Source organism: Sebastes umbrosus, chromosome 1 (assembly GCF_015220745.1).
Source record: "Sebastes umbrosus isolate fSebUmb1 chromosome 1, fSebUmb1.pri, whole genome shotgun sequence".
Lineage (NCBI taxonomy): Eukaryota > Metazoa > Chordata > Actinopteri > Perciformes > Sebastidae > Sebastes > Sebastes umbrosus.
This window is the reverse complement of record NC_051269.1, coordinates 34,931,004-34,953,416: the sequence shown is the minus strand read 5'-3', so window position 1 is coordinate 34,953,416 and position 22,413 is coordinate 34,931,004. Positions and strand designations below refer to the sequence as shown.

General features: G+C 44.7%; 1 protein-coding gene across 1 annotated transcript in view; it reads left to right on the top strand.

Annotated features, from left to right (window-relative positions):
• Positions 1-22,413, top strand: part of magi1b (membrane associated guanylate kinase, WW and PDZ domain containing 1b) — a 173,423-nt gene that overhangs the window by 127,686 nt on the left and 23,324 nt on the right. Inside the window, 6 exon segments of the mRNA XM_037786085.1 lie at positions 223-342; positions 4,456-4,641; positions 4,767-5,426; positions 16,945-16,976; positions 21,198-21,325; positions 21,327-21,445. Coding sequence (XP_037642013.1) covers positions 223-342; positions 4,456-4,641; positions 4,767-5,426; positions 16,945-16,976; positions 21,198-21,325; positions 21,327-21,445 — 1,245 coding nt within the window.

Genomic DNA, 22,413 nt, shown 5'->3' with positions numbered 1-22,413 from the left:
GACACCAGACCAGGAACTGAATCATTTCCACAGAGAAGTTTCACAACTATTCCTTCACAAGTTCTTCTGGTGTCATAGAAAGCAAAAGATCTCTTTCCCAAACACACAGCACAGTGGGCCGCAATGTCCCGGAGCCCTTAGCCCCAGTTTCCTTCCACAAGTAGGGCAGCTGTGCACCTGTCTAGACCCCATCTAGAGAACATGTTCCTCTTGCATTTGCAGAATGGATCGAGGACTCGGCCTTGGCAGGGGCCCCGCTGGCCAGCTACGCTTCCCACCACCAGGAGACCTACAGGGACCCTCAGACTGGACCTCCAGTGCCCAACGCCATGGGACAAAAACGTAAGTTCCCGTCTCTATCGGGTGGTGCAGGGATGATGTATTTTTGTAAGCCAACCGGGAAGTTGGCATCGCACTGGATCCCTCGACAAAAAGCCAATGGCATTTTTCCATTGGATTTTGGATTACTGCAGAAAATAAGCTCTGTGGCAAACAAAGGTTTATTATACTTACACGTTTTGTTTAGCAAGATAATCTCAACAAATGAACACTACTTTTATGATTTTTGAAGCGTGAATACAACCGCCAGAAGTCAAAAGCTAACGTTAGGCTTTAAACGAACTACACCACGGTTGCATGACTTCAAATCACCGCTACTACAGTAAGCTAAAGGCGGACTAGTATTCGACGTGGTGACGTTTAGTCTCATTTAGCCACTTGTCAGCACCTGCCTTTTTTAAGACACTTAAAAGCTTCAAAATTCAAGAGTGGGATCCTACTTGCCAACGTAGAGACCTGAAAAATAGGATTTCAAAACCAAAGCGGGGGGTTTGTGGGAAATTTAGTTTAATTTGTTTCCTGAATTCTGGTGACTTTTAAACAATGAAACTAACAAAATAATAAGTATACTGCAACAACATTTTTATGTTAAATAGGCCTACTTTTGATTTTACTTAATTTTCAGGAAAGAAACCTGAATAATTTGCCCCTCTGGCATGAAAAGAAATCTGGATAGGGCAATGAAAAGTCGTAGAACAAAACATTAAAATCTCTGAAGCTTGTGTCAACCACAGACCTTATTTCAGGCATCTAACTAAAAACCCATTCAAAAAAACCCTTTGACTTCGAGACGACGAAACCAGAAGTGCTAAAATTCCAACTCATTTCCAGATTTTAGGACTCATTCTTGCAGCTCTCTATAAAACTAAAGTGTGAAACTTCATAAAAGCGGGACTGCTCATTACTTTTCTGTTTCTAGTCTGCGTCACCCAGAGCGACTTATTATTAAATTCAGCTGCTACGGTGTAGTTTGTTTTCCTGCGACGGAGCCTCGGGCCGTGTTTGAGTTTCTGTGATGGAGCAGCAGTTATGAATTGACACTGTAACGCTGTTCTCTGTATACATTTCATCACATATTCTTAATAGGAAAAATATAATTCTGCTCATACGATATGTACAGTAGACTGCAAGAGAGCTCTCAAGGTATTTTCTTAACCGACAAACTCAGTTTTATTTAATATACAGTACTCTGTGCTCACTGTGGCCACATGTTGCTTCTGGTGGAACCTCTGTTATGTTGCTCCATTTCCTAGATCAAATAATTGCCCGATTTCACCCACCATTTAGCGAAACAAACACCTACAGACACAGTGTCTAGCCGTTGCTGTGTGCTTCCTTCTCCTGGTTGCCAGCTCCTTTTATACCAGCCTCCCACTAGCAGCTTGTCTAATTAGCAGCACAGCAATGGCAGAGAATTAACTGCCTCACCCCGTCTCTCCCTCTTACTCTCCCTCGCTGCTCTGTGGGACGTCTTTTTTCCTTTTTTCCCCTCATCAATCCCTTTATGTTACAGCTCGCATTCTCTCTCTGCTCTCTCTGCTTTGGTTCAATTGTTCGGTTCTGTCCATCTTTCTGTCTTTCAATCTCACCCTCTGTCTCTCCGTCTTTGACCTTGACATTCCTCCAGAGAAAATCTCTTTATCCACCTCCCTGCTTTCATATTTCCTCCTGCTTCCTGTTCTGCTCTTACATCTCTGGGGTCCCTTTGTGGATAAAGCCGCCATCTATGTTCACGGTTTTGTTGCATCTCTCCTCTTCTGAAAAATGCTGTTCAAGGAGCGCCATGGTAGCCGAGTGGTTACAGCGCATGCCATGTAACCAAAACGTCCCGGGTTTGATTCCAGCCTTGGGACCTTTGTTGCATGTCATACCCCTCTCTCTCGCTCTCCTCCATTTCCTGTCAAATAAAAGCAAAAATGCAAAAAAAAAGGCATTGCACACACGGACATACACGCTGCAAAATAACACAAACACAAGGACACTAAGCGTCTCCAAAGGTCATGCATTTTTTATTGAATGCATAAACTGCAGCACTATCATAACCTAATGTGATGCTGCTGGTCACTAAGCACACATTCCTCTGTGATCCCCCTCTCTGTAATGTACACACTTTCATTCCTTCCCTCACCTCTGCCAACATCTCCGTATTCATTTGTGAAGTCATTTGTGTGATGTCTTTTTCTTTTTTTTCTTCTGTAGGCTCACATGTCTATTAATAAACGGTTTGAGCTCAGCCTGTCCCTGCGTTCAACTGTTGTTCCCCGCGTTCTCGACAGCGAAGGCGGAGCGGATGAATGCCTCACTCGAGCTTTTGATTTAGACTGATTCCATCTCATATCTTTCCTCATTTTATCCTTTAATGCCAGATAATGAGGTAGAGAAAGCGAGTAGAACGAGGATGACCGAGTAATTGGGTTTAGATTGTTCTCATGACTTAAGACCACTGTGAAATGTGTCCCGTGGATATCTCCGTGCTAATTAAAACCTCACAACCAGCTTTGAATGATGAGAGATGTCTCGTTGGCGAGAGCCGTTTACCGAGGCAGATCCCTCCCTCGTATCACGTGACCTTCACGCGTTAAGGATGTCACTGACATTTGATTTCATTGCTCAAAAATCTGTTATATCTTTCAATTCAAGACCACAATTAAAATAAAAAAGACACTGCACACAGTATAATATATACAGTAGAGCTGTCAAAGTTAACGTGATAATAAAGTGTGAATGCAAATTCGGTTTAACGACATCAATTTCTTGAAGGCATTAAAGCAACTTGCGGTTTTTAGGTTGTAGCGGACTCAGTTTTATAACTAGAGTAAAGATACTGGCATTACATGAAACTAAGAAAACCTAAAGGATCCATCGGTACCAACCACGTCATAGTAGTTTGTCGCGAAGGAGGTTAAATAATGCTCCAAACTTACGCTAAATGTTGGGCATTTTCAAAGGGGTCCCTTGACCTCTGACCCATAGATATGTGAATGAAAATGGTTTCTATGGGTACCCACGAGTCTCCCCTTTACAGACATGCCCACTTTATGATAATCACATGCAGTTTGGGGCAAGTCATAGTCAAGTCAGCACACTGACAGCTGTTGATAAGAATATTAAATACACAAGAAATCTCCCTTTTAAGGTACGATTAATTTGCGATTAATCACGATTAACTACGGACAATCATGCGATTAATCACAATTAAATATTTTAATCAATTGACAGCCCTAATATATATTCATAACTAGCAGCACCTTCAATCCCAGAATCAAGGGCGTCTTTTGAGGTCAGAGATGGCTGATACCTAGAGGACGTGGCACTAGGAAGGTGGTTTGGATTGATTGGGATTACACTCTGGGGATTACCCCCATTTTCTACCAAATGCAACCTCACTTGTCTTTCCGATTCCCTTTTAACCTAATTAATCTATTTTGTTATAATCAGCCTGTTCTGATTCATGTTGTGTCATCGGAAAACAGAACACACCCGCTGGGTGAAACCGTAGTCAATATCCATTACGCTCGTGTTACGTGGTTGCACTGATAACTAAGGGTAACGTTTAGTTGTGTGTTTAGATTAATGATAAGTGATGATGTTATTTGAGGAGAACCCTTGCAGTATATCACCAGATGGAGGACAGTTTCAGCAGCTTTGGTTACATAAAAACAGAACCCAAAGCTGCTTTGGGTTTGTAACAGTTTGGGTCCGTGTTTGATGGTCGAGGTAGCTTGGAGAGCGTAGAAGAAGACGATAGTCAAAAACAACCACACTTTTACTGGGATTTCCACAATGCTCGTCGTTTTTTGCCAACGTACACATCAACCACACCAAGTCCTGTTTTACGGCTACTATTTTATCATACAGGAACAAAACCGAGGCCACACGTAACCTAACCGTCGCACTTGAGTTGAGAAGCAAAAAGGAACAGGAGAATTTATAACAAGGCATCCATCCGTAGTCGGTGCACCGCTCAACTAACTCAATGACATTGCTTCTCTCGTATCTCTCGTAAGCAACACAGTATGCCTTAAAGGTACATTTCACAATTTCGACTGTTAAAGGCTGTTCTATTACATAGGTGTATCTGAAAGAACTAAATGCAATTGTCTGTGTTGTGTTCAGGTGGGAAGCCTTTCTTTACTCGGAACCGATCCGAGCTGAACGGGACCTTCATCAATACCAAGCTGAAAAAGAGTCGTCGGGGGTTCGGCTTCACCGTTGTGGGAGGCGACGAACCGGACGAATTCTTGCAAATCAAGAGTCTAGTCCTGGATGGACCGGCTGCCCTCGATGGCAAAATGGAGACAGGTTGGTGTACTAAATTTATAAGTATATATATATATATATATATAAATGTATAAGTAAGGAAGCTAAAATGTAAGAGCTTTGACAAATTATTTAAATAAAAATTCTCCGTCTCCTCGACCTCTCAGGCGACGTGATCGTGAGCGTCAACGACACGTGTGTGCTCGGCTACACCCACGCCCAAGTCGTGAAGATCTTCCAGTCCATCCCAATCGGCTCCATGGTCAACTTGGAGCTGTGCCGCGGCTACCCGCTGCCCTTCGATCCCGATGACCCCAACACTAGCCTGGTTACCTCAGTGGCCATTATCGACAACAAAGAGCCCATCATTGTCAACGGCCAGGAGGGGTCCAACAGCTACGACTCGCCGTCCAGCCACGGCAGTCAGAACCACAACAACGTCTCGATCAACGGAGGGGCGCCCCTCAACGGCCTCCCCCGATCCCACAGCCCCTCGGCAGAGGCGGCCTCCGATACCTCGTCCCAGCACGGCTACCCCAGCGACGTGGCCTCCCTGGCCTCGTCCATCGCCACGCAACCAGAGCTCATCACTGTACACATGGAGAAAGGAGACAAGGGCTTCGGCTTCACCATCGCCGACAGTCCCGGGGGCGGAGGGCAGAGAGTGAAGCAGATCGTGGACTACCCGCGCTGCCGCGGCCTCAAGGAGGGCGACATCATCGTGGAGGTGAACAAGAGAAACGTGCAGAGCATGTCCCACAACCAGGTGGTCGACCTGCTCAGCAAGTGTCCCAAAGGCAGCGAGGTCACCATGCTGGTGCAGAGAGGTGAGCGGAGGCTGATCCCTCCTTGTGCATGCTTATTGTCTCAGCGGTATTGTAACTGATGAGAGCAGATGGAGATGAGTAAGATGGAGGGAACAGGTGTCGAGTTATACGGCGGCACTTTCTGATTTATGTGCCCATATGTTGAAGTATTGCAAAACAAAACAAACCTTTCCCATGAATCTGCTCGATGCTGATGACAAAAAAAAAAAAAAAAAATAGGCTTCTGCCTTACAGGCTGTCCCGGCTCACAGAGAGCTCTTTTATTGACACACATATTTATTTATTCATGTAAATAGAGGTTGGAGGCAAAGAGGAGATTGCAACGAAGGCAAGATAGAGGGATAATTATGATATGGAAAGGAGCCGCAGAGAAAGTTGAAATAACATTTGAGGAAGCGGCTGAAAGGGAAGCGGAAAGGGAGAATAAATAGCATTGAAAGTCAGAACATCATGGCTGTCTTGAAATGGAAAGGAGGCAGAGAGGAGGGCGAGTTAAAAGGGGAGATGAAGGAGCTCTGATAAGAAGGGTAAACACATGAGAGAGAGGTTTAGTTGCTGTTTCTGGTCAGGGAGGCTGAATATTCTCCCTCTTTTTTTCCACTTGGTTACTCTCTCAGCCCGGGTTTTTTTACTCACTCCCTTCTGTTTCTGTCTGCTGTGTCTTGTTGGTTGACAAACATGCCTAGTTTATTTTCGGCTTTTAGCGTATTCCCATGTTAAGGCGAGTTGCATTCTGAGTTTTTTAAAGAACAGAGGCTGGAAACGGCAAAGATTGCCCTAAAATATCATCTTCCTTTCAAAATGCCTGACTTCCTGTTGGGTTTAAACTGGGGACACACCATGCAGACATCAAAGAACTAGCGGCGACGAAAGCCACCAGTTGCGGCGACAAAAGCCACCAGTTGCGTCACCTCACGTCGCCTTTGTCTTGGCCAAAGTGTTGCACTCGAACACACCGCAAAGACTACAGCCGACGGCCAACTGCCGCATACGTTCTGCGCCTACGTGAGAGGAAATAACTCTCCACACCAGCATGTTGCGGTAGTCTGTATTTGTCATTCAAGAAAGGAAACCAGAAGGCAGAAGGACGGTGGATATACAAGCTGTCGTACATGAAATAAAGCGGCGTTTGACGACCATTTTCAACTCTCACTCACCACTTAGCCTCACTCCAGATGTGGATGTGAAAATATCTGTGTATTGGAATGATCAGGTGAGATGAAGATGAAAAATGAGAACAGCCTTCTGTTTTTTTTTTCCTCTTGACTTTACTCGTTTGCTTGCTTTCCTCACATCTGTTTCTCTTCTCGTGCACTGATTCGCTTAAGCTGAACAGCCAGTCAGGGTGATCTCTCTCACCGAAGAGCTCCGCCGCTGATTCAACACACTGAATCGGCCGAAAAAACCCTGACACAGGCAGACTAGAGCCGATGGTGCGGGACACAGAAAAAACTAGGCCGACAGACGCTCACCGACGGCCCCAAACTGTCCGACGGCCAACCATCAGCTTGGTGTGGAGGTGTACCTCCAAGATGCTTTTTTGTACGTCTCCACGTTGCATCTGCTTACTAAATTTCATATATCTGTGTGTAATTTAGGTTGTGAGCATGCCAGCGATTGTGCTGGCGTGCCTTTTATCCACCAACCTGGCTGTCTGGCTTGGTACGAGCCGAAGTCAATTTGACATTAACATACATTTTCAGTGTCAGTCGGTCAATGTCAATACTGCTAAAACCGCGCACCTGCGTGTGAATGCTTTTATTCAACGTGTACCACCCAGCTTTTGTTGTGGCTTCTGATTGAAAATCACTGTCACACAGAAGCACCAAAAATGGAAACAAAGCAGCTGTGAATGGAGGATAAAACTGAAAATGATTGAATTTTGGTATTTTCCCTCCAGACTCGCAGGCCTCCAGAGCTCTAAACGCACTGTGTGATACAAGTAATTGGACTATTTTCTGTGTCAGACTGTCCATAGCTTGCTTTAGGGCTTATTAATTGAAGTAACTAAAAGGTTTTTGTGTGTGTGTGAGCACACGCGCCATTTATCTCCTCCGTGGGGTTAAGTGCTCAGAAGTGTCGAGGGAAATTGGTCAGATGAATGGCGGCCAAGTCGCATTGTCGTCTCGCATTGAGTCCCCGTCTTTCACTCTCTGTCTTCCTCTCGACGTGTGTGACTCCGTCTCAATTTGTATCTCTGTCTCTTTCTCCGTGTTGTCACACTCTCTCTTTGTCTCGCTTCTTGACACACACCCACACTCCCAAACACACGCAGACCAAAACCGTTCCACTCCCCCTCGCTGGCTTTTGTTAATGAGCAGCATTTCTTCATTGCGCTAGTGTACACAAGGCCATAAAGTGATACAGCAGCATCATCACGGGCGGGGGCTTAATGGGCTGTCAATAAAACACAAGGCAGTTTAGCCGGGCTCGCGTAAACGCAGTGACTCGCTTTGATGGCCACAGACAGACAGATATGACTGTGATAGAAGGAATGGCACTGAGCTAGAAGACAACGGTATGGATGATGATAATGCATACGGGGCATTTTAATTGAACCAGCATTACTAAATGCCTTTTATGGTCGGTCTTATCCTGCTTATGAAGGATGCCAGTCAGCAGAGAAACGCACAAACACAGGAAACAAATATGAAAGCCAGTTTAAGATACAGTGTCTCATAGCAGGATCTGCCCTTCTGGTGCTTCATGCAGATTAATAATAGAACAAAAGTCTGCTCACTGCACTTCTCCCTTTTGCACATTTAACTACCATGTGCCGGCTACTGTGTGTTTTACAAAGACCCTTCTGATAAAGAGCCTAATGGCTCCAACATCACAACAAAGCCAGTAATTAGTGAGCCAAATTAGAAATCAGACTAGTGCCGTGTGTCAACTTCTTTTTCTTTTTGATTTGCCCCGCACTAGTGCTGCGTATCAAACCTCCATTAAATGTGTCGGTAGTGCTATACGTATCAAAAGATGTCAAGTCCTAAAAGCTGCTATTGAATCCATACTTTGTTTTTTGATCAGACACTTTAGATATAAATACTTTTGCTATTTTAAACTGTGTTTTATTTCGGCAAAGCTCTCGTACAGCTGTTTGTTATTCCACAACATTTGTTTGGCTTCTTTTGTTAAACGAACAAAAGGCTTTTTGTGGAAAAGTACCAGCACTCAACATTTTTGAATAATACCCGCCAGCCCTGTCTAGCCTCTGGACATGGATGTTTGTGAGATATGAACAACCAAAGTTATATTTTGATGCAACTAATGATTATTTCTATTATTGATTTATATATTCTTTTTCTATCAATCAATAATTCTTTTCTTTCAAAAAGTGAAAAATGCCCATCAGTTTCTCAGAGTCAAAGAAAACACGTTTAAATGTTTTATTTTATCCAACCAATAAAGCATCAAATCAATGTGGGACTAGATGAAGATTAATTGGTATTTCTGCTTTATTAATGACTAAAACAATTGCTGACGATACATTTTCTGACGATGGACTTCTCCTATGGATGATTGATTGATTGATTGATGATTGTCACTATATAGCGGTATTGACGATAACTGTGATATTTAGAAAATTAAATATTGATATAATGTTAATGTTAATATACACTATATATAATGCGTTTTCCTACGAATGTCCAGCAACACATGTAAATTTTTCGCTTAATACATACATGCAGTCTTTTCAAAATAAACTTCCGTCTTCACAGGAAACAACTTGGTTAGGTTTAGGCAACAAAACTACATAGTTAGGTTTAGGATAAGATTGTGGTTTGGGTTAAACTAACTAGGGAAGTGACGTAACCTTAAAGGTTACGTGACAAGTAAATCAACGTTGACTTCTGGTTTCACACTGGATGTGAACACCTGGGCTAAAGTCCAGGTTTTTTTTGTCCCACTCATCCACTCCGACCTCCTCCTCTACGCGGTGTTCGTCGCTCTTCATACTTCCTGGTTCACGATTACGTGGATTACATACAAAATGTTTTTGCGGGATATATATGAATTACAGTGCATTATTCTTCGTAGGTATAGCTACGAACACTGTATGAGAACAGAACAGCCTGTAAGGTTACAGACTCTCTCTGCACCTCCCTACATGCATATTTTGAGCATAATTAATTCGCCAAAAAAGAGACAAAACGCACGATAAACAAAGTAAAAAATGAATTTCAGTGATGGCCTTTTTCTGTAGATATCGCAATAATAATATTATTTAGGCCACAAAAATCACGTAGTGAAAATCTGGTATTGTGACAGCCCTATGATAGTCTATATGTGACATTACAAATAAATAAAATAGGAGTTAATTTAGTGAATAGTTAACGACCAGATACCAGGGCACCATCAAAGCTTCATGGACTTACACCCTGCTGTGCGTATCGGTTTGTATTTCTTCCTCCCACTGAATTCCCACACATTTCTTGTCCTTCAGATTATCTCCACGTTGAATGATGAGTCTGTTTACATCACACTCTCTTTTTTTTTAAACATGTCAATGTGCCACCCACACTGCATCATTTATATGTCACATACATGTCTGACATATTCACACTTTACTCTCCCGATATACTCTCCTCGATGCTTTCTCACTCCGACTCGCTCCACCAGTATAGCACCGAGGCACACTCGCCTCTAATTGGGGTCCTGATGTCAGCTTTGCTTATCATACACATACATCTTTTCCTCTCTCGTGCTCTCTTTTACTCTCACTTCTCCTTCCATCTATCAAGAACCTCCTCTTCTCTGTGCAAACACCTCTTGTGCATGTACGTACACACACACATACGCTCGGTGTCGGTCTCAAACGTGAACGGTCATGCATCCAATTATGGATTTGAGGCAGAACGAGCCGGGTACAGTCTTAATTAGTGGAGATTCAGCCCTCCTCCGACCCTCCACCTCCCCACCTCTGTTTCCATTCCCCCACTGTCAGTATGTAGATTCACACCCGCTCGCCCACGTGAAGATGGGAGCCAATCCCTGAGGGACCAGCGCACAAAGATACACACTCATTAAGGCGGCCGTGCGCAGCAGCTTGCCCCCTCACCCCTCTCCCCCCCCACCGGCTTTCTCACCATGTATGAGCATGTGCGCGAGTCAGCTGGTGTGAAAATGTGAGCATGTGTTTTTATGCTACAGTGTGCTGAACGTTGGGTGGGGGGGGGGGGGGGTCCTCTGGTTTAGATGTCAATAGATGTCAGATTGTATAAAAAGTCTGAGAAAATGAGCTTACTTCTCACTTGATTTATTACCTCAGTAAACATTGTAAACATGAGTTTATGGTCTCAATCGCTAGTTTCAAGTCTTCTTCAATACAGCATGATGTGCATTTAGTAAATGATGGTCCCATTTAGAGTCAAATAGACCATGAAGCAGGGGATGCTTTAGAGCAGTGGTTCCCAACCTATTTTCCTTTCCTACTTGTATCTACGAAAAGCTGAGCCCCTCTGATGTCATCACCGTAAACAAAATGTACAAATACTTGTACAAACCAAGATGGAAACAGCCAAAATACCGAACTCTATGATTTTAGCTTTCATCCTCTTTGTCTGAGAAAGCTACAATGATCTTTTTTTTATCCTTTTTGGTCCAATTAATACAAACAGAGGAAAAGCCACCCACAGGTCAGAATGTCAGGTTATGAGACATTGACAGCGTTTCATAGGTTACGCACACAAGACACAGACATTTTGTCCTGAGATATACTGCCTATAAGCGCACGTGCATGATTTATTACTTCAATCAGGCCTGTGTGTCGTGATACATTGTTCTTTCATTTGTCTAATTACGCTGCTCTAATGTGCTCATTTTCCCCTGCCTATCTTCTCCTGCCCTCGCTGATGCGCTGACATAATTCATTTTGGGCCCCGATGTCTTGCCGTAGCACAGACGCTAATTTCCTCTCCCCTGTTCTCTTTAAAAAAGGTGTAAATGTTACAGCGTCTACTACAGGGACGCATACACCTGCTGCTGTACAGCGTTTTGTCAGCGAAAAACACGGGTTTGACTGTCGAATTTCTGAAACTCTCAATAGCCCGGCAGCTCATGTCATTAGTCAGCTGTAGAAAAATGAAGCCCATTTGTCTCGCCGTGGATGCAGAGTCTCATTCTACTTCTTTTTTTTTACCTGTCTGTAAGGCCTGGCAGGCGCTGCAATGAATGCAAAGGTAAATCGTGCTTGGTTTTGCAGCAACTGCTTGTAGACATGCACAGGAAATGGAAGGAAAGACAGCTGCAGTGGGTGAAGGGAGATAACGGTGGATGGAAGGATGTCAGCGGATCAGAGAGATGATGAAAGAGCAGCACAGAAACCCCCATGATGCTGTGCTCTCTCTCTCTCTTTTTTCCTCTTCCCCATTTCATGACTCATCAATCAACAGTGACACATTAGTCCCTGCTGGGCAATCAGGCCTCACATTCCTCCTTCGTCTCTCCGAATGAGAGATGGACCTTTTCTCTCCGCCCACGTAAGCCAGCGGACGGACAAATGGCAGGTTGAGGGACTAACACAGGCGAGAGGTGTTATAAACTATTTTCGCAAATGTCAGTGTATTTGATGAAGCCCTCCACTGCGCAGATACTTCCCTTATTTGCTTTGAATAAATGGGAATCCAAACACCCAAACAAATGTCAGAGACCACAGATTATCAGCACGGTGGAAAACTCTTTAAAGCATTCATAGCGTTAAAGCTCAAGAGGGTGTATTTCCTCTCGTTTACGTTTGTTTGCCTTTTCTCTCATTGCCTTTAAGTGCAGTTTGATAGAGATTTATTATACCCTTGAAGACAGATGGTGGGTGGAAATGTGTGTTTTCCTTTGTTTTTTTCCACAGACGTGCGACTTAAAGACGGCAAAAACGCCAAGTGGATCATTTGCCGCACTAGATGGCTCTTATTGGCGTGATGTTGGGCGAGTGAGCAGACGGATTGTAAATGTCAAAAGCTTTCCACGGTACTGGTGTTCTTTGAGGACACGACGCTCGATTACGTGAACTTACATAACCCACATAAACCTCCCAGTTACCGGCATGCACATCCAGGAGGTCCGTCTAATGTGGACAGTCTTGTACACACCCATTAGAAAGAGATAAACGTTGATGATGGGTCCCTGCACAGACCAAAGCAGGAAATCAATTCCCCGTATGGGCAGGAAGCGTCGTATTTTTTGCCCACTTCGCATTAAAAATTCTGCTGACTGCACGTTCCAATGGCACCATAATGCACAGCATTGCAGTCCTCAAAAGCAATGATTGGGGGGGGAGCGGCCCTGCCCGCTAGGTGCCCACCATTCACCTCCGCTCGTTTTTTTTTTGGCTCGCCGGAGGCTGGAGCCTGTGAATCACTGCTTGTTGCTCAGGGACGAGGAGGTGAGCCTCTCTCTCCCTCAGCCCCCCCCCACCCATCTCCCCTGTCTTCACACCTCCATAGCTATCGGGCGAGTTATAAATCTCCACCATTGCACCATCCTTTGTTACTATGACAATGCTCTGCAGATAATCTGCGCCGGGGGTCTCCTCTGTATGGATGTGTGCATTTGTGGGAGGAGGGGATTTCACCTCAGCTTTTTAAAAGCCTCAATGCAGGGAAACAACACTCCTTCCTTGCAAAAAATATATGTTTTTTTTTTAACTTTTTGTATGCATGCTCTCCCTGGTCATCTTTGCCATCTATTCAGCCACATCGGTACGCTCCTCTGTCACATTTAACTCCACTGTTTACACATAGAGGAAGCTAAATAAAGCCGTACTCTGCAGGGCTGTCACATCCTGGCTGCTGATGTACACAGCTGATGTGAGCCTTTCACTCCTTGGAGACCGTCTGTCAGCTCCCCACGGTCACCAGGCACTGTCGCCACGGTGACAGATGGACCTGCCTGTTGGATGCCATCACTTCATAGCCGAGATCTACCGACACGCACACGCACGCACGCGCACTGTGGACGGACAACATAATCTGCTTAATAATGGTTTCCGTTTAGTGACTGCTGCGCTGCCAGGTTTTTGCAACACTTCCTATCTGTTGTGGGGAACTGTACAGTCGAGGGTACAGTAGCTCTTAATGTCAACCTGAGCCCAGTTCAATTCATCCAAACCAGACCTCCTTTGGGAGCCATTTTTTGCTGAATTCATCTTTCTAGTGCACAAATCTTTTACTCTGTGTGTCAGTGCTTTCATGGTTGCATTTTCCCCCACCACACCTTATTTACAGTTTTTGCAAAAGACTCCACCGTGCATTGTCGTCATGCACCCAGACTATTGGAATTTAAAGGGATAGTTCGGGTGTTTTGAAGTGAGGTTGAATGAGGTACTTATCCATAGTAGATGGATTACTTATAGTAGATGACACTTGGCGTGCCCCTAGCATCGAGAAACAGACAGGAGCACGGGAGCAAAGCAGTACAGTGATGTGGATGGGGACGGCAGAAAAACGTCTTTTAGCCACATAAAAGAAAGGCTCACCTAGAAAATAGATATTTGTTTAAGTGTACGCCCTATTAAGAATATTTATAGATGATGAACTGAACTGAAAGTGAATCTGTTTTTGTCATCTGAGCCTGCTGGATTTAGAGAGAGCATAGATAAGTTTCACTTTCAGTTCAGTTCCCCGTCGTAAAGAAGAAGGAAAGGGCTGTCTGACGGCAAGATAAAGCAGTGAAAATATTCTAAATATAGCGGACACTCAAACTGATATCATTTTTTAGGTGAGCTTTTCTGTTAGGTTGCTAAAATATTTTTTTATGACATCCTCGTGCTTTGCTACGGTGTTGATACTCCTGTCTGTTTCTCCAAACTGAGGGTGTGCTGACCGTCATCTACTGTAGGTAATACACCTACTATGGATAAGTACTTCATACAACCACACTTCAAAACACCCGAACTATCCCTTTAACCAGCTGTTGGGCTGTCACACAGAGAAAAACTGGTAGTATTCGCTGACAATTATGGAGTTTTCCTCCGGCAGTGACTGTTATTCTGTCAAGCTCGATAATTTTTTTCACTGCCATCCTCAAATATACAGGATGCTTTATTATTTTGGCTTCATTGGCATTCACAATAATCAGTTGACGTATCATTAATCATAAAAACCATACATCATACACAAATTTAGCGCCCTGTAGTTTTAGCAGCCCTTAATTACTTACTGTTAAGAACACATTTCCTGCCACTAATTTTAAGATTTAGTAAGCAGAATAAAATGAGCTGGGGGGGGGGGCCCACAGCGGGTCTTGGTCCATTATTTGAAAGCTGGAGGCTCTGAGGATTTAGTCGGCGGCGCTCTCTCACTCTGTGCGCAGGCCAGACGAGTTCGCCCACCTGTCCAAAACCACTCTTTTCCTCCCTCTTGTATGTAATTAGTACTGGAGGTTTGGCCCAAACACCCACAATCCCTTTTGATCTGGGAGCTTCAAACACACTTTGGTGCTTCACACACAAACACAACCTGCTGACCTGCGCACAATTAAGCTTTATTTGTCAAAGAGCGTCAAGGCCTCACAGTTTGGTTGAGCTCTTTAAATTGATATCTCATTTGCTTTTACAGTAACACAAAGATTCAGAGGTTAAATTTCAAACAGTGCAGTCAGTGCATTGCGAAGACCTGAATCGACCTCGAGGTCTGTTTCCTGCTTCCACGGGTGTGTCCGTTTTGTGTATCGGTGATGGGAAAAAGCGAAGAGAAGAGAGAGAGAGAGAGCATGCTGGGAGACGTTGACGGACAGCAGCAGCAGATCAGGTTGTGGTTGATAGATGAAGGATAATCAAACGGCAGCCTGACATGATGACTGACAGCATGCTTAGCCCCAGAGAGAATACCTCGGGATTGACAGCGTGCATCTGCGTCTGTGTCTGATTTAGGGGGGATTGCTATGTGCTCCTGAATGAATGATTCCTATTGATTGAAAAAAGGAGGGTGAAGAGGAGAGAGATGAGGCAAAGGAGGAGATGGGAGGGGGAGGAATGGAAGAAAAAAAAGCTGCAGACGCAACACAGTTGGAGCTGTCAGTTGTGAATGAACCCAGATGTCTGAGAGATAAAGAAGCGTGTATATGTGTGTTTGTGTGTAAGATCTTATCCTCTCCGTTTCCCTAAAGGTTTGACACACAAAAGTGGCCCATTTTCTTAGATCAGACACCGCCTAGTCTGCTTTACATGGAGTGACACACCCCTATTGTATGTCAGAGGTGTGTGTGTGGTTCCTACTCATACTCATTCTTGAATATTATAGAGGTAAACACGCCACGAGTTTTGCATTTTCTCTTTGTTTCATGCATTCCTTCTCCCGTTCTCATTTCCATAACTTCATACAACTGTTTATTTCATGCAGAGCTGAGGGAGGGAGGGAAGGAGGGAGGGAGGGAAGGAGGGAGGAGGGAGGAGAGAGAGAGAGAGAGGGGCAGTGATGTGCTTAAGGAGCAAATTTCCCTGGCTGGATCCAGGCTTGCGCTCGGGTTTTAGTCATCCGTCAATCTTTCTTTGTGTGCGATAATGATATTTCTGCCATGATATTTCTGGTCACTGCTCACTCAAGCAGAAAGCCGTCTGTCATACCTTTTTAAGCAGCGCGCTTCGATTTGTGTCGGAGAGCGCCGCGTGAAGCCGCCCGACGCCCGTGTGTTGTGTGCAGCTGTGTGGATGTTTACCAGCATGTGGGGGTGGGAGGGAGATGGAGGAGAGAGAGAGAGAGAGAGAGAGAGGAAGAGGGAGGGGAGGAGGGTGGGTGATGATGCTGAGGGAAGAAAAGGGAGGGAGGACAGTGTGCAGTGAGGTGAGAGAGAGAGAGAGAGAGAGAGAGAGAGAAAGGGAGAAAAAAAAGGAAAAGGCAGCAGGAAAGGGAGAGACGGGGAGGACGCTGCAACTGCCTATAGATGCTGGAGCCTTCGACAGCGGAGCGCGGCGCTCAGCGGACACAGGAAGATGGTCTCAGTAAGAGGGGAACTGACGGTTGCCTATAATTTAATGTTCAGTATCTTGGACTCCTTCTCCATGGGTAATGCTACGGCCAGGAACTCCAGAGCACAGCTTTGCTCTTCTCCTCTTTACTCTCTCTATATCTCTGGCTTAGTTGCTCTCCAGGATTCTGTCCTTTCCTCTTTCACTCTCACTTTTTCTCGTGCTTGCGACCGCCGTCGGGTAGCCAGGCTCTAGCGAGCCCCGGGTTGGCCCCCAGGGCTGGCCCCACTCTTCCGCTGCACCAGTCAAGCCGAGCGCTGGCCGCGGCAGTGATGCAGATAGATCGCGCTGCCTCCCCTCCCCTCCCTCCCATCCTCCCTTCCCTCCTCCTCAAACGCCAGCCGCGGATGGACGAGCAAAAGGAAACCAAGCAGGGAAAGAAGAGAGGAAAGGAGGGAGAAGGAGACGAGGGCTAGATGAGCAGTGTTGTGGGCATTGTTTTGGAGTCTGCGTTATCTGTTTTTTCTCCTTTTTTTCCTGAACATGGATGATATACTGAAACTACATTGGTAACCTTCTCCCTTTTTTTCTTCCTTTTTCCCCCATTTCTGTCAGGGGTGGCCCCTGCAAAGAAGAGCCCCAAACTGGTAAGTTGTATACGTTTCTCCTCTCCCATCCATCCATCCTTCACTCTTCTGTCCTCCATCTACACGGTCAGAGGGCTCCCTTCTCCTCTCCTGCCTCATCCCCTAACTCTCCTCTGTGAGGTGTAACTTGTGCTGATGTTGTGGGTCTGTTTGTAGCCATGGGGATGCTGTGCTTTGCGGGGGTGGATCCCTGTAGCTTCACATCAGGGCCCCCCCCCCCTTCTCCTCTCTGGTGGGGGTTTTGGACTGGAGAGGCTTTGATGCACACAGCGTGATCTGGGTTGCTAACACGCTGATGATCGCATCGTGCGGGGTTGCTAAGCTTGCAGCGTGAGAGCTGAATGTGGGATCCCTGCTGAGAGTCGGTGGCGTCCTGTGATATCTGCTGCATTCATGGAAGGGACCCTATACTGACTGTGAACATGTGTTTGTTAATTTTTGTTTTGCAGGATGATTTTGATCAAGCTCCTCCATACAGAGATTACACTAGGAGGGTATGTGATGTCGTCAGCTGGGGGGAAAGTTTTTGGGGCAATGAGGTGTGGTGGTGTTGGTGCTGGGTATGTTAGATGATGATGGTGATGGTATAGCAGATAATAGAGGTGATAAGTTGAGGATGATAGTAGTGTTAATGCATGATGTTTCAATGTAATGTTTGGTTGTATTAGGTTGTTCGTGTGCAACAAAACACACTAAAGATGACAGCCAATGGACAACTTCCGGGTCTGAAAAGTGAAGCCAATGAGGAAGTGCCTTGAACTTGCATTATTTCTAATAGCCAGCAGGGGGCGACTCCTCTGGTTGCTAAAAGAGGTCTGATTGTATAGAAGTCTCTGAGAAAATGAGCCTACTTCTCACTTGATTTATTACCTCAGTAAACATTGTAAACATGAGTTTATGGTCTCAATCGCTAGTTTCAAGTCTTCTTCAATACAGCATGATGTTCATTTAGTAAATTATGGTCCCATTTAGAGTCAGATAGACCATAAAGCAGGGGATGCTTTAGGGCGGGGCTACCTTGTGATTGACAGGTTGCTACGACGGCGTTGTCCGGTCTGGGAGTTGTCTGCATTTTCGCTTTACAACTTTAACTCTTTCACGGTGTGTTTTCACGGTTCATGAAAGTTAATTATAACTTTTTAGTCGACTAAAAATGTCTTTATCAGCGTTCCATTGTACCTCTCGTGTCACTACTGGTTGCAAACAGCCAAAATGCTGAACTCGAGGCTTCAAAACAGCAGTCCACAAACCAGTGGATGACGTCACGGTGACTTATATACAGTGTAGTCTATGGGGACTGCTAATGCTGTGATGCATCGAGGCTCCGAACCTAATTTTGGCCTGCTGGTGGCTCAGGACTGAGTCTGAGGAAGCAGCAAGGATTTGTTTTCATTGCCCCAGCCCCCACTCCTTCCTTCCCTCCCTCCTTCCCTCCCTGCCTCCTTCCCATCTTCTGTCTCCTTAATAAGTTATTGGAGCAGCAGAAACCAATGTATTAGACCAGTCCCGGAGCACAGAAGGAGAACACAATGACTGCAGAAGGTCAAATCTAATAGATCCATCAAGAACACAAGATTTGTTTTCATTTGATGGGGGAATAGGATTTGTACTTTTGTGTACATCAAACAGAGAAAAGCGAGACACAAAAAAATGCTCATGCTGCAGCAAGCGGCTAATGGAGGCACCATTTTGTTTGATGGAATGAAAGTGACCAAAAAATCATTTTGCGGTCAGGGGGGAGAACCAGTCCTGAGGTCTGACTTTAACACCAGACAAGGCCTGCATTTGTGACTAATTATATGAATCCATTGATTTTAGTTTTTTGTACCTCACCACACAACCCAGTGAGGTTTACACTCGCAACACTGGCAGAGTAAGCATTCCAGCTCGGCGCTGACTTAATATTTGCTAAAGCGTCAGGCTTCTTTTATGTCTAACAAGGGTGATGAATATAAACATGAATTGCAGAGGTGTAGGAGGCAGATTCAGGGAGTAATGAGTCTGAATTTATTGAAGACATGGCTGCACTTTGAAGGCCAAACGCTTTGATATTTGAGAACAGATGAGGCGCCTGCCTCCGCCCCTTCCTGGTGTATTTTTGTCCACCACATCCGAAAGAACCGGGGAGGTCACATGATGTGAAGAGACTGAACTGCTGTCATTTTCTCTTATTGTCTTAAAATATCTTTCCCATGCTCCGTCTGTAACCCTTTCGCTGGTTTTCTTTTTGAAAATCTGCAGAGTAAGGGTGACGATGGGGCTGTAAAGAAAGCTATTGTGACGAGGGTCATGGAAAGGTGTTTTTTTTTACTTGTCGCGTACTTGTACTTGAGCTCAGGATCGTATGTGCTTTACCCCGCTCAAGCACCGCTCCCTTGAAATCCTCGAGCAGGTGCTTAAGTGCCCATGTTATTGAGGGGCCGGTGGCAATTTATGAGGAGTTTTACATTTCTGACTTCACCAGTAAAATCCTCCCTGCGTTTCAAACCCCACGAGTGCTTTATTCACTGTGAATATCTCTCCATATGCAGCAGGGGATGCAGTTCCTTGTTAATACATTCCACTCTGTTAAACAAAAGGAATAGGCAATGCACCCTCGTAAGTTGAGCTACATTTGTTTCTCCCACAGCTGAATGACTTAATCATGAGAAACCATTGAGCGCTTTTTTTCCCTCCCTTTGTGTACTAAATAATTGTCTGAATAAAACAGATTATTCCTTGTGTTGAATACAGCAGCAACACAACAATAGTTGACATTATACACTCTTATCTTCTAAGGGTGGGAATCACCAGAGGCCCCACAATACAATATTATCACAATACGGTAATATCACGATACAATCTTATTGCGATTTTAAACTTTTAGCGATATGCTCAGTATCAGACATATTGTGATTTATTAAATTTTTTCACTGCAAATTATGCAGTTTGTCAACATCTGTTTTATCTAATAAGATACAGTTTGCACTCTGTTCATCTCAGAGATATCATTCACATATCTTGAGGTCAGAGATCAAGGGAACCCTTTGAAAACGGTTGGTACCAATCGATTCCTTCGATTTTCTAGTTTCATATGATATATATGAGGATCTTCACAAGCTTTACGACTAAGCCTGGTACAACCTCTGAAATACAGAATAGCGGCCGGGCCCACCGGAGGATTGTTAAGAGGTTAATAGTTTATTAGGGCTGTCAATCGATTCAAATATTTAATCACGATTAATTGCATGATTGTCCATGATTAGTTGTGATTAAATCGCCCATTTTTTTATCTGTTCAAAATGTACCTTAAAGGGAGATTTGGCAAGTATGTATTACTCTTATCAACATAGGAGTTGGCAAATATGCTTGCTTTATGCAAATGTATGTATATATTTATTAAATCAATTATCAACACAAAACAATGACAAAGTTGTCCAGAAACTCTCTCAGGTACTGCATTTAGCATACAAATATGTTCAAATCATAACATGTCAAACTCAAGCTCAACAGGCAACAACAGCTGTCAGTGTGCTGACTTGACCCAAATTGCATGTGATTATCATAAAGTGGGCATGTCTGTAAAGGGGAGACTTGTGGGTAACCATAGAACCCATTTTCATTCACATATCTTCATTCACATATCCTGACAGTTTTTCTTCGCCAAAATGTGGCGCAATTGGAGCATTATTTAGCCTCCTTTGCGACATGATAGTATGACAATGACCAATGGATTCCTTAGGGTTTTCTAGTTTCATATGATACCGGTATCTTCACTCCCGCTACAACCTCCGAAAGATCGATTGCATTAACGCATTAAAGAAATTAGTGACAGTAAAACAAATTTGCGTTAACGTGTTATCGCGTTAAATTTGACAGCCCTATAGTTTATATAATAAAAGATCAATACTTGACGTCCGTGTATTGATACAATATTGTCACGCAAAATATCGTGATACTATGCTTTATCATTTTTTTTTCAGCCAACCCTATTATGTTCTGCTTCCTTGTTCCCCAAGGAGCAGCCGTCTTAAATCTTTTTGATCTCTAATCCCCAAATTCTTCCCTTAATCTCACTGATTCTCCTTTCACCAACCACAACCCCTTGTCTTTCCACTGCTGAGCCGTGCAATAACCTTTTCTATTTTGTCTCCACCAGTCCGTCAGCGCTCCGTGTTCACAGGTGTACTAACACAGCTGACTTTCAATTTGCTAAATGTCATTGATGTGCTTTTCCAACAGCAATTGTCGAGAAAGGACAGTCAGAACAGCTCCCAGCATAGTGTTTCCAGCCAACGGAGCACCCACACAGACTCGCCCCTGCACTCATCCCTGGCGCCCCCTCTCAGCGAGAGCATCGCCCCCCCCGCCCCCCTCTCAGCCGCTGCCAGGCCTGCCGCCCCAGGACATCCCAGCGGACGGGACCATCCAAAGAAAACCGGACCCCTTTAAGATCTGGGCCCAGTCCAGGAGCATGTATGAAAGTAGGCGTAAGTATATATTTTTTGGTGGCGGTTGGATGAGGGCTGCATGTGGAGACCCTCGGTGGGTTTAAATGGTATAGCACGTTTGGGAGCGAGGTTTGGGATAAGACATGTGCATGTAAGTAACTGGTTTATATTCACATATATGCGGTGTTGGCAGTGCCTACATGTACCAGGATGCATTGCACGCAAGCTTCTGACGCCCAGGGTCCCCGCCGGCCATATCCTCCTGCACAGCTAATGCAGCTGCAGCCGCGGTCTCTCTCCGCTGCATTTCAGCCGTATTTAATCAAGTATACGGCCGAATATCCGAGTCAGCCAAAACACTGTAAAAAGTATCCTCGTCCATAACATCCTCTTCACTCATATTTTGGGATGACATTTTTGCTATTGGAAATGTATCGCTAGATTGCAATGCAAGTGAAGATAAAAAGGAAGTTCTTTGTTTTTTGGCTGGACCACAGAGGGCCAACCCTACGAATGCAAAAGTCTGTCACTGACTGACTGAGTGATGAAGTTTCAAGATTGTTCGGCCGAGTGCTGGAGTTTCCTCATTGGTCGTTGCTCTTTCATATGCAAATGAACCCGTCCAGTGTGACGTGTCCAGCTCACAATACCTGGACCAAGGTGTCAAACTAGGCGATCTATTTCTCAAATGAAACGAGATTAAGCAGTTAGATAGTCCATTTCTCGGCAAAAATGTTTTTAGAAGTAGATTTTGGTGGATTGTTTAGATGGAATAACAGACAGTTTACAAGCAGGCCGCCATGTTGTTTCCTGTTTGAAACGGCGAGCAGAAAACCAGGAACCAATCAGGTGCATTCTACGATCGGGTACGTCACCGCTTGAACGGCCAGTTGAGTGGAGCACCACGTCCTCTAGTGTCCTCGCCGGACCTGGTGGACATGTACCGCTGGATTTAACATCATAGACACGACCACTGAATATTTGTGTAACAATTTAGCCACAAATTC